The sequence below is a fragment of the Echiichthys vipera genome (assembly GCF_963691815.1).
Source record: "Echiichthys vipera genome assembly, chromosome: 13".
Taxonomy (NCBI): Eukaryota; Metazoa; Chordata; class Actinopteri; order Perciformes; family Trachinidae; genus Echiichthys; species Echiichthys vipera.
The window spans coordinates 15,314,476-15,328,186 of NC_139838.1; the positions used below are offsets into that span (position 1 = coordinate 15,314,476).

The 13,711-nt window shown below is 39.2% G+C and overlaps 1 protein-coding gene across 1 annotated transcript in view; it reads right to left on the minus strand.

The window, feature by feature from the left end:
- gabbr2 (gamma-aminobutyric acid (GABA) B receptor, 2) overlaps positions 1-13,711 on the minus strand; it is a gene marked incomplete at both ends in the record, with an annotated part of 169,837 nt that overhangs the window by 5,466 nt on the left and 150,660 nt on the right. Inside the window, 4 exons of the mRNA XM_083926115.1 lie at positions 2,179-2,308; positions 3,825-4,007; positions 4,225-4,449; positions 5,794-5,904. Of these exons, the coding sequence (XP_083782241.1) occupies positions 2,179-2,308; positions 3,825-4,007; positions 4,225-4,449; positions 5,794-5,904 (649 nt within the window). The remainder of the gene's footprint in view (positions 1-2,178; positions 2,309-3,824; positions 4,008-4,224; positions 4,450-5,793; positions 5,905-13,711) is intronic.

Below are 13,711 nucleotides of genomic sequence, written 5' to 3' on the forward strand. Positions count from 1 at the left end.
TAATATAAGAATAGAAAATAGAAAATCCCACAGATGGTAACTCATTTACTAATTATCCACTAATCAAAATGATCTTGGCACTGACATCTAGCTCTGTGTGTTCCATAAACAATACTCCATCAACCAGTTGTGCAACAACACAGGCATATTTTTACTTCAAACCCATCCTTGTAAGGGTACCAAACAAGGCTAAAACAGGAGGGTGTGTGTCTGTTGTGTATTTATATGTGTGCATCTGGAAGGATGATAGGCAGAGAAGAAAATAGGTAACAGAGAGCAAAATAAAACACAAAGAAGCATTAGACACGTTGCTTTGTTCATGTACTGACTGTCATCAGTTCATTGCTTAACTATGAACTTTCACAGATGAGGAACTTCTCAAACAATTCCAACACTATCCGCTCCCAATCTGCAGAACAAACGTAGCTTTTTTTACTCTTTTACCTTCCTATACTCAGGCAGATCCATTAGACAGCTTTGTGCTGGCATGTGCATCAGACGTGCTGAAACTGGCTGCTGTACATCACCATCACCCTGCGTCTGTTAGAACTGTGCCTAATGCAAAGCAATGCTGCTGGGGTGTAACGATTCCCTGAATCCATTTGAGGAACCCTGCTTCATAATGTCTAAAATACAGCTGCATCAATTCAAACAGCCTGGATCAGGGAGACGTTCACAGGGTAAACGACACAGGCTCTCTCTACTTAAAAAGATGACTATGACATGTATCTTTATATTTTAGCACCTTATAGTTTACTCCGTTGGTTTCCATATATTTGTATCACCCCATGATGGAAATGCCTCTTCATTCCTTCCTTTAATATTCTCTCCCTCAAGTACATTGTTCAATACAGTAAACAAAGTCCCACACACCAAATGACTAGGTGCAAAATCAAGTGTGGACCCACTTTGGGCTTAATAATAAAGGTGGGAGAGTTGATAAGTGTGACTACAGTGTAAAACTTGCTAAGCAGCAGTGGAGTGTACCGATAGTGTACTCTAGCTAATCTCATGACTCATCCCAGGAGACGTCACAGACTTGCTGTCAGACAGAGAACTCATGTGTCCTTTCTTCACCTGCAGCTGACAGGAGCTCCGGCAACGGGAATAAAAAAAACAAAAACGCCAAGATATTCCTTCAAGCTGCTGCTCTGAAAGCAGCATTAAAATCCTTTACTAAAGGCACTGAATATGCAACATACATATTTTCTCTAAGGTGAACCAGAAGAAGATGTGCAACACCTCATTAAAGTATTACTGTACATGTTGCTTTGTATTAAATTGCATCAGACTGGAATGAAAATGAATTGAACTAAGACAAGACTGAATTGTATCAAACCCATCAACCCAGATGAGCAGAAATTATACACCATATTGGATTTCACCAAATGTACTGGAGTTCAGTCCTTTCAATATTTTTTTCACAGCTGGGAAAAGCAGAAACACGAACCATTCTGTCTCTCTTCATTTGAAGGTGTAGGATAGTCGTCTTTTCCAGTTTCATTTTCCACTTTCTGGTAAGGCACAGACTTGTAAAACAGTCTTATTTAATAAACTCTGGGTTTGGTGCTTCTTTTTATGTATAGGGACTGTTATCATGCTACTGCAGAGGTTTGGTGCTATTTTTTTTTACCAGTATTAGTGGTTTCTCCATACATGGTTGATCAACGAAAATAAAATACACAGAATTCCACTACACATCCATGCAATGATTAAATCCATGGAAACTTTAGTGTACAACCTATTCGGACAAATATACACATTGAAGCTACAAAATGTAATACTTCCCAAAATGGGGTTTAAGCCTTTTTAATACTTAATTTTTACTGAGTTGATTTATCAATTTTTAATACCTTTTAGGACCCTGAAAAATACCTGTTGTTACTTCATGCCTACCAAACATCAACACGGTTTATCATGATTAGTCATTGTGAGGTTGTATTTTAACATTCACTATTATTTTTTATATTTTCATATTTTTTTGTTCTTTGAATGTTGTGCCCTTATGCACATTAATGAATTGAAGTCTTGAGTCTTTTCTGTGAGGTGAATAATTTTCCAGGTAGCAAACTTTCTAAGTACTGAATGCAAATGTGAAGGGTCACAGAGATAACTTAACTTCACTGTCATAGATAGTTTGACAAAGGGCTACGTGTAAACTTAGAGCCAGTTTCTCACCTTTGCCGTCTGTGAAGTTGCGTATGCTGAGGATGTTGTTGGCGTCTGGGTAATGGTTCTGTTTGATGTAGGGAGTTTTCTCTGGGGTGTCCTGCAGCTGCATGGTCACTTCTTCCAGTTCTTTGTCAAGCTTTTTAAACAGAAAAACAAAGAACTCGTTAGTTTTTAAGTGGATAAAATATATGATACAGCAGAGCAAGTACATTATGAACCAAAAACTCAACTGTTAATTACATCAAGTTTGCATAAATCATTTGCAGACAACCTAGTGTGGAGTTTGGAGTCTAATCTATAGCTAACAAACTACTTCTTTTCATTTCAAAACACAGCGAAGAAGGGAAATGCCTGCTGTCTGCCAAAGACATAACAACTTTACTTGTCCTTCAGGAGTTTCTGAGTAGCTTCTCATTTGCCACAGTCATGAACAAAAGCAATGACAACAGCAGAAATTCCCCACTGAGAGATCTGGCAGAAAGCCAAGATGATTTGTCAGGGATTTCTTTTCAAACGCCACTTTTTTAAAAGAAATGAAGCAAAGAGAAGGTGTCACCTTTATAAAATAGTAGTTAATGCATAAAGTTGCTGTTTTTTAAAGTAAAATGATTAGGATATTGGCTTAAACAGGTAAATATAATATATTCAATAGGTCAGGTTGTTCAAACAAAACAATCTGAGTCTTATTTTCATTAAGATTGAGAACGTTTCCAAGATTTGCTATTGTTTTAACAGTTCAGCAAAGCTGGGACTCTTCTACTCATTTTATAGGCAAATAGACTTGTACATCATCAGTAAAAAAACGAAAAGAAATATTATGTTTTTTAACAATGGAGCCTAAAGGCAGTATATACAATGTGAAGAGGATAGGGCTCAGAATGGAGCGTGGAGCTCATAAAAGGATCCTGTGGTCCACAGAGTCAAAGACAGCAGTCAGATCTAAAAGACCCAGGATAGCAGAGTTCCCTTAGTCAACAGTTAACAGGAGATCATTAGAAACTCTTAAAAGAGCTGTTTCAGTGCTATGGCCTGATTTAAATCTAGACTGAAACTTTTCATAGATATCATGGTTATCTAAAAATGTTCGTAACTGGATAAGTACTGGAGAGAAAAGGTATTCTAGAAATAGGGCTGAAGTTAACGACAGAAGACAGGTCCAGATTTTTCTTTTTGATAATCAGCTGCACAGCAGCATGTTAAAGAGCAGCTGGAACGCTCCTGATCTAAGAGAGGTGTCTATCAGTGTAAGAATACTTGATCCAACAGTATTAAAAATGCACTTCCTTCGACAATAAGGAGAATGATACAGGCTCAAAATAGTCTAAGACTGCTGGGCAGAGAGGAGAAACAGAAGGGTCCTTGGCAAATGAAGCGGGTAAAGCCCTAAGAACAGAAATCTTATCAATAAAATAATAACACAGCACACTCATACGTTTTACAGCAAGGTGCCGTTTAATGGAGTTAAATTATTTGCTTTTCTTTCTTCTTTCTTAGAACTTGTGCTCAGTTGTTGTTTCTATAATTATGTTTATGGCCTCTCCTTATCCCACTTTTGCATTTAAAAGCCTGTCATCCCCATATTGTAAAATGATGATCAGTGGTGAAAAATATATATACAATAATATATATTTCATGAATTCATCAGCTCAGACCTCTGTTATCCTCATGCGAAGGCGATGGTTATCAGTTTGAAGTCCGTCCAGACGCGATGTGTTAGCCTGGTTCACGCTGGTGACTGAGGTGGAGGTCTTGGAGTCCTCCTTCTTCTGGTTCTGAGTGAATTTTAATCTCCGGTTCTGGGTGGCTGCATCTGGGTTTGTTCTCATGGTGATAAACTGGAAGAGGAGTTATGGGTGTTAGTCACAGCTGCACTCTGGGATAAAATTACAGAGGCATAAAAAGCTACATTATTGTTTACGCTGCATTTTTAGAATCCAGGACTTAGTGAAGTGGGGTGTGTGAATGTGTGATAATTAATAAGCACTTTGGTTCTTAATAAAGTAGTTATCCACCTGTGCTCATACACACACACACACACACACAAAAACTGACCTTGGGAACAAAGACCAGACAGAGTGTGATGGTGCTGCAAAAGATGATCACCAATGCCACAATGCAGAATTGGACATTTGGCTGGTCCCTTGTCAGAAAAGACACTGCAGCACCGATGATGCACATGATGCCCACGTTGTAAACACTCATGCCGATGTATTTGCTGTCATTGAGAGCAGGGATGCTGACGTTCCTGGTCTCCCATGCCAAGAAACAACCAAACAACTGTCATGGAAAAAAAAGAAAAGTAATAAAATATGTTTGAGAGAAGGTTACACAGGCATTACAGAGAAACTGAAGGCAGTATTTGATTTTGCTTCAAAAGTCTGAACTCGTTTCTCTGGGGAAATGCACACACAGTAAACACGATTGGTCATCCTCTCTATTTGAAACTATGCAGTTTTATTTTATTTAGCTTCTGCTAGTCTAAACATTTTATTTCCAGAAAACGGAGTGCAGGCTCCAAATAAACATTTCATCTTATCTGACTTAGCTTTAAAATACATTTAAAAAATCAAACAAAATAAAAAAAGCCTTAGGTTTCATGCTTGTAAAATGTTTATTTAGAGTCAACTGTTAGTTTGGTTGAACATTAGGGTTGTAGCAGTCTGTATAGCCTGCTGAATTATTCACTGTGTGCTCTGTAAAGTGGCCTTCCTGCTTATCCTACAGTCTAAATGAGAGTTAGTGGAATGACAAGCCGCACATTTACAGGAGCAGTCATCAAGGATGAGTGGATCTCAGGTGTGTGACCGTGTGAATCTGTGCATGTGTGTGTGTGTGTGTGAGTGATTGTGTTTGTGTGTGATTGTGTTTGTGTTTGTGTGTGAGTGTCAGTGTATGTGTGTGTAAAGGCAGGGCTGACTCAAGCTTTAATGCTTTTTTTGCTGTGCTGTCCCACTCTGTGCCTGATACAGATGTGGCCTACTGTCAATTCATTTTTTTCATTTTTGACTTCCTACCGCTCCACTCATTGTTGTATTTCATTATTTTTCACATCAAAACCTCTTCTACTTGTTACCCTACAATTTTTTCACTCCTTCCATCACTCTGTTTTTAACATTTTCAGTAGTATTTTTATTCAGCATTCTCTCAAAGATGGAAGAAATCATTAAAATGATTATCCGTCTCAATCCTTCTCCTTCACCTCACCATAAATGCAGTAAGGTTTGCATAATTTACAGTTGCTCCTGCTTCACGGAGGCTTTACCACACTGTGTGGTGGGAAAATGGAACATTTTTAATGCATGATACATGTCTCAGGTAAATGCTCGGGTATAGCCCATAATGATGCTTAGAAGATTGCTTTTTAATGTCTTTTTGCATTAGATTAGTAGGAGTTAGAACAAGGGTCAGGTAAGCCACACGTCTAAACTGATATCACCACAAACATAAAGAAATAGTTTCACATTTTGGGAAATACGCTTACTCATTCACAACCTTATTCTCCAAATTGTAATCCTAATATTGCCATATTACCTAATCTATTAGGAGTTAGCAAATTCATTTGACAGTGCTTTTTATAGTGTATTTGGGTACATGATGCAATTTTGTGTTCTCTCCTCTCACCATTAGCAATCCCTTGTAGGCATAAACAATGCCCAGCCAAATGGTCATGTGGGTGTTCTCACAGTGCTCCAAGAAGGGACGGATGGCAATGTCTCGGCCTTGGGGGTCCGCCTGTTGACAACACAAACACATAGACAAGGAAGAGAGTTTAGAACAACCTTCCAAAAAAAAGTATTTTTATAATTTGGAAAAACAAATTAGACGTATGAACAAATAACTAGAAGCAAGTGTCGAGTGTACAGTAGCAGTGGCACAGGCAACATTTCCTTGAGGAGCAATAAAACCAACAGGAAAAAAAACAGTAAAAGGAAGAAATCCCCAATATGCAAATGTTTCCACATTATTTTCTCTTTGCAGGTGTTCTGATTTCACATTCAGGTGCAAAAAGTTACATAGACTGTCTGCTGCCAGTCAGAATGAAGGGTGTCAGTGATCAAACATACAGGAGTGTAATCAAACTGTGTCCCATCATGGCCATTGGGCCTCTCCAAAGTTGGATGACGTTAAACTAATAGGGATGCTAATGTGCATGACTAATGAAGCTTTTTCATCAATTCAATTTACACCTTCTTCTTTCATTCTTGTTTCTCACTCAGTCTCTGTCACGCCATCTCTCTCCATACTGCTCGTCTCTCTATTTTCTTCAGCTTTCTTTTCATTTCCACTTCTCTCACAGCAGCTGGTGACGTATGTGGCTTACGGGGCAAATTAGCACCTGAGGTGGATATTAATATGATAAAACACATCACCTCTACTCTCTCCTTCTCACTCTCTCTGCTAGCCAGAGCTTTAAAAAGCCTTTAATAAGAGCATTAGTTTGCCCTGCAAGGATTCATCTGAGGCCACACCAATATATCAACGCTGAGACACCTGGGAGGGCTGGGCATAATGCCATGCTGCCCGCTAGGTCTGTGTATGTGTGTGTGTAAGTATGTGAGTGTGTCTCTTCAGGCTTATTTACAGTAAGACATGTCTAGTGGCTCAGCAGATGGTGCTTGTGTGTTAGTGTGTACAGGCATCCACAGTAAAGTGTTTGATCTGCAGAAATTCAGTTCACAATGTCCTTTAAGGCAGAAAGCAAGATGATGAGAGATAAAGCAAGGAAATATGCTGAAATGTTAGCTTTCTTTTGGTCCTCAAACATACTACACTGAGTGTGCACTTTGTTTAATATGTCTCATGTGAATGTCCTCATTATTAATAAATACACACCTACACATAGACATCCATCTAGGGGCTGCAAAATCCACCCCCACTAGTCATTTTGAACCCCGTATTGTCCATTCAGCTCCCGTTGATGGGAATTGCAGATTTTCATGCTTTTCTCTATGATCTTGATGGATTTAAATTAGTGGTTCTCTATAGAATGATCACTTTAAATTGGAAATTGGTGCTTAAAAAGCTCCACTGATTTACCCATACTGTATCATTTCTGGATATCCTTCAATTGATGTATTACAGTACAGTTCTCTAGCTTTAATTCCCATGCCTCTTCCTTGGAAATACTGCTTTCACACAGTGTTCCACTTCCTGCTTACACTTGCTGGCTTTCACTTTCAACACTCAATTCTGCAAGGGATTACATATGCAGTTACACATCACACACCATTTGGAAAAAGACACTGCGACAACGTAGCAGGCGTAACCCCCCTTCAACGCCCATGTAGAGTCAATTTTTCCACCACCTGTTGAAGATCTTCATAACCTCTGATGTCTCAAAACAGAAACACATTAAAGAGTGAGGATTGCTTTGGTGGCAGTGAGTTCAAACACTTTGTCAAAGCACTATTGTAAACCTTTCCTGAGAGTTCCTGTGGCAACCGTATGGCTCATGTCACTCATTTCTGGGACTTGAGTATTGTATTCTTGTTAACATGAAGGCGAAAGACTGGTAGCGCTAGGGTTCTGCTTTAAAAGCCATCAAGAAGGTAGAAACACAGGAAAGTGGGGTAGGAGATAAAACACTGAGAGGCTATTCCTTTTTTAAATTTTTTTTTTTACAAGGACCACATTTAACTGACACAGTACAGAAAAGGGATCCTGAGACTGAATCGTGACATTTCCATGGTACAGCTTCAGGAAATGTCTTCATGAAAAAAATATTTTTCAACCTATTTTCAAACTTAGTAATGTGTTGGGACTGAGCAAGAGGAAATCATGACTTATGCATAAGTCTGTGGGCAGTGGCACAAATCATCTCTGGTCACTGGAAATACATACACATACATAGGGTTTTATATTTTATGTCAACAATAAAGCCATGCATTCTGCAACTTGCTGGCCCCGGACTGATAGAAGCCATGGTGTAGCATGGAAGATGAAGCTCTACAAAGACAGGCCTGTCCATCTTTCTTCCACTCCCGTTCTGAGGTCTTTACACTGACTTCCTGTCTGTCAAATAATTTATTTAAAACTACTATTGTTGGCTTAAAAAGCACTGAATGGTTCAGGGTCAAAATACATTTCTGATCTTCCTTCTGTCCAGAGGTAAAACTAAACATGGAGAAGCAGCGTTTAGTTTTTATGCACCACATATCTATAACAAACAAGGAACTAAAAAACTGAAGAATAACTGCAGGTCCGCTGCAACTTTCAATTCTTTTAAATCAAGACTGAAGACTTTTCTGTTTGACGCTGCCTTTTGTTAAATAAAATAACATTTTTTGCACTCTACTGTACCAACCTCAAGCTTTTGCAGCTTTTATTTTTCATCTTGTTTTTACTGTTTAACGATGTATTCTTTATTGACTGTTTTAAATTGTACTGAATATACTTTTAATGTTTTATGTAAAGCACTTTGAATAGCTTTGTAGCTGAAATGTGTTCTATAAATAAACCTGCCTTGCCTTACATACATTTTTGGAAGAAAAATACTCAAATATCCTATATTATGCTCATTTTCAGATTCATACTTGTATTTGGGGTTTCTACTAGAACGTGCTTTAACGTGGAAAAAAAACCCACACACATTGTTTCTCTTATACTGTCTGCATATACCTATTCACCCCATGTTTTAGCCCCCCTACCGATGAAGCCCATTCTGCTCTGACTGGTCAGGATCTTCCACATCTGCGCTCTCTGGACCTTTGTACCATCATTTCAGGTGAATAACTGTAACAACACTGTATTAGCACTTTCTATTTCTATATAGCATAGTTGTGACATCACAACTGTACTGAAGTCCTGACTGCTTGTTTAAAGGCAGAATATCTGAATACAGACTGTGTCGTTTTGGAATGAGTGTTTTGATATTTACACAGTATTTGATTTATTTCGGACCTACTTTATAATAAAAAAAGACATGAAACTCACTTTTTTCTAAATGATGGGACCTTTATGCCCTTTTCAAACATGGAATATGTAACACTGTTGACTTTATACATAAATATAGGTCAGGCCTAGTAACGTTTCTGTTGCACAAGTCTGAATTGAATGCTGTCACATTAACGTAAAGGTCACAGAATCACTGGTCAGGTCAAACTGTATGTGTTGAACACACAGAGAGAAATTAGATGCCGATTATGCTCACCTTGTTGAAAGTACTGTAACATATTTTGCTCATTCTCACTTACTTTACTCTGACCTTGTGTTCCTCCACTTTCCTTTTATTTGACGCCCTTCTGTATATTGGTGTTACCCTTACATTTTTTTATTTATGTATATTTATGTTTTTGGCTGAGCTATCCGTTATTCAAACGACAATGCTCCAAGAAGTCACACTTGTTGCAAATCATTTTGTTCATTCAATATGAGACAAATATTCCACATCAGTGCTTTTTCCATAGTCGCAGCTCCAAGCAAACTTGTGTCAATAACAACAAAATGATAAGAAAACATTAGATAAAATGCTTATTAGGCTTGGGTCTCTATCGCAGCAGAGCAGACAGGAGCTCTCGCCTTTTGGAGGGAAGCTGTCTGGGGAGTTGCCAGGCAACAGGGCTGTAGGCAGCAGGCCTCAAAGCAGTGGTGATGGCGCTAAAAGTGGCGGTTCACTGTCATTTTTCACAGCATTAGCCCTCTAACGGGATCACTTTGGGGGGGGGGGGGGGGCACAGTGCTGGCAGATTGTCTATGGAGAGATGGAGCTACATGAGGCGATGAAGGGAGCGATGGAGGGAAGAAGGAGAAAGAAATGGAAGGTGGGATAGAGAGAAAACTGATGCAAGAAGAAGGTATGGAAAGATGAAAGTTGAAATGAATGGAATAATAAAGAGTTAACAGGATAGATGGAAGGAAGGCACACATGATGGAATGGAGAGGTAAGAGAAATAGATGCTGTCAATCCTGTTTCCTCAAAGAGATGAATGAAGGAAAAAACGCCTAAAATGAAGAGATAACTTGAGCGCAGAGGGGAGGACGAGTGCATAAAGTACATCAGGGAGAGCTATGGAATGCTGGAGAGATGGAGGTAAAGAGTAAGGACAAACTAATGTTTTTTACTATCAATATGGGTGTTCAGAGAAACTGACTCAATGCTTTTTTCAAAGCTAAGAATAGGGTTGTCCTAGCCTTGCGAGACCATCCTGATCTTGCGAGCACTATTGTTTTTTTTACTCACAGATCAGTCTGGTAACCTGCGGCAGAGAAAATTTGGAGAAGGCTGCCGAAGTGACAGAACCAATAAGCATAGGTTTTGAGGCTGCTCGAAGTGTGACGCACTGAGAAGCGACTGTTCAGTGTAAACAACATTGCGGCTTCCGCGGATGAGATGAACGCAGCTATTGAGCAAGGCGGAAATAAGTAAAAACTAAAAAAACTAAAAACTAAACTAGACTAATCGACTAAAGAAAGCTTTGGCTACCTTCACACTGCAGTTACAAATGACCTGAATCTGATTTTCTTCACTCTCATGTGACCCATATCTGATTTGCTTTTGACAGTAATTAAATCATTTCCCCCCAGGATTATTAAAGTATTTCCGATTCTGATTCAGTGTGAACAGCACAAGTCGCATTGAATCTGACATCTTCAAATCAGAATTAGGCCACTTTTAAATGGGGTACTGAATCGGATATACAGTATATCGGATTTTTTTTAATGCGATCCCTATCTGAACAGCCAAGTTGCATTAAATGGGACTTTGACGTCATTCTGACCTGCGCTGCACTGTTTTGTAAATGAATGACGAATAAAGTTGATTGAAATAAAAAAGCCAGGAACAGAATCAAAACAAACATGGAGGACAGCAGTGAAGCAGGCAGCCAGTGGAGGGATAGTGAAGTTTAGACCTCATTAGTATTTGGGGTGACACTTCGGTGCAAGCTAGACTTGAAGGGTCTTATCGTAAACCGATCCAAATACTTCTCTGTACACATGTTGCAGCTTCCTTCATCCCGCTAAAGCTGCATTACGAAAACCAGAACCCTTTTCTACTTGAAAACTACTGAGAAAGTCAGCTCAAAGAGTTCTTTTTGTACCCTTTTGTTAAGAAAAACGGAAGAAACCATCATTACGATTTAAAACATTTTTCTCCTCTTCCTCCTTCGTGATATCACCCGCTCACAAATTTGCCGGCTACTGCCACACACTAATGTTTTTAGCATTAAACCATAAAGTCCTACAATACCAGTTGCCGTTGCCATGTTCGCTTACATAACAACACTGTTGTGGCGGGATGTCATCAATGATCAACTGTGCATGCAGGTTACTTCAGGAGCTGTTCACACATCAATCCGTAGACAGGTCACATTAAGAGACGTAATGTGAACAGCCATACAAAAAAATTGGATTTGAGCAATGAATCGGGTTTGTGCATTAAGACCTGCAGTATGAATGTAGCCCTAGTCGTCGAAGACCAATATGAGAGATTAGTCGAGTAATCGACTAAAAAGGGGGGCAACCCTAGGAAGAACCAGACAAAATTTTTCTTCTTCATTCTGCTTCTTGTTTTAGACCATTCACTGCACTTGACTACTTATTTATGAGTGCGGGAGTTTTGTTTTCTTTCATCCTTGACACTACCGTGCACATGATGGACTATTCAAGTGCGTGCTACTTTCCATAGTATATTGTCCTTTAATGTTTAAAAGCAAAAATGAAAAACAACAAAGACAGCCATATTGAGCATCCTGCATTCCTGTTTTCCCCACTTGACTGCACAATCACAGCTAACAGGGCTTATTTCCGGATATGGATCTCACTCTTACTATACGACGGCCTCTGACCTGGTAGAGAGCAGAGAGAGACAGACCAACATGTGAAGGAGGAAATGAACAGCTCCCTCATTGTCACCTAAACCTACTTCACACAGAGGTGTGCGTGCATATGTCTCTGTTGGTGCAAACATTAGTAATATAACCGTGATTGTGTGGGTGTTTGTGTGTAAAAGTGTATTTGCGTTTGCGTGTATAGACGAGCTATCAGGCAAACACTGACAGAAACACTCCATCACTCATACTGGCAATTACAATGGAGGAGATTTCAGCATGTTGAAAGAATGAGAGAGTGTGATGAGGGGAAAAGATAGGTATTTTGGGTGAAACTTTAGACTCTGTGGCAGCAATTTATGTTGTAGTATTTTTTCAGGAAGAAAATGACTGGGATGAAAAATGACCAAGGGAAAGCCACTGAGAATACTGCAGAGAGAAAATGGAAATCAGTGTAGAGTGTACAATACATTTTTGTCCTCAAGGAAGATCGTAAAACTTTCATCAAATCATTGCATCACGTTACTGTGTTGTGCTTACTCCAGGGATTCAATAATTTACATTCATGCAAACCGAGGCTATCTGAAATCTCTCTCAGAACAGTAAGCAATGTCATATGGCGTATATTAAATAATGATAACGTGATAATGTGATTGGTGGTGATTGGTTTTGAACATCAGTGGATGACACCGTGTTCTGCTGGTGCCCAGGCAACCAGCCCTGCCAACTGTTTTCCTCTAGTGCTACCTGATAGAGATGTCACACAAACACTAACACAAACACAAACACATTATCCTGTGTGGCACCAACTGTTTTCATACATGCAAATAGACATCTTTAGAATTAGTCGTATGTCACGCTCAGTCTCCACTGAGGGGAATTAGGACTGTAAGGCTGCACTTGTGACAAATATCATATCATGGAAAATATTCTGTGTTGAAAGTGGTTTTTAGAAGACACCCAAGAAGTACCATGTACACTGTAGCACACTGAATCAAATGTAATAAATGGTTTATAGTCCCAAGGACTGGTAAAAGCGGGAGAAGCAACTGCAAGTCTTTGGAGAAAGGATGAAGGTATTTAAAGAATGAATGAGGGGATGTAGAAAAGCCAGGATGAGAGATTTGGAGAGTGTCGGGGAGAAAAACACATCAAGAGCACAGAGGGCAAAGAGATGGGAAGATGAAAGGCATCTTGGTGCCACAGTAATTTGTAGGAAATCATTTGAAAAGCACGTTTTCACAAGCCCTTTATGAAATCCTGAACGGCAGTAATGGCCTCTAGACAGGCAAATATGAGAAGTGCATAGTGGTTGATTAGCTCAGCTGGTTGGACAGGGAGGTTGATGAGATGTTGTAGAGATGGCAAAAAAGAAGCTCACCCATTAAGGAGATATGTTCTTGTGACTCCACATGATGCAACAACTACTGTACATGTCCAGCCATAACCTAGATGGCATTTATATAATTTCAAAATTAAAGACAACAGCTTTGACTGCCTTTCCCTAACCAATTGTTCTGTTATTGTTATAAAGTTATTGTAGTTTAGTAGTTATCATATTCAAGAAAATACCCAATTTTCCCCTCAAATTCATATTCCCCCCATTTGTCTTATTCTGCCTGAAGCCAACAAGTTGTTTTTGTCAGTGTACAGTCTGGTTGGACACTGCTGTTGCCCTGGCTGCGAGCAACAATGCTGTTGCCAAAAAGTTGCTTTTTACTTTTAAAACACAAAAGTCAAAGCCTAAAAATAGACTGTTAAACAGAAAACGG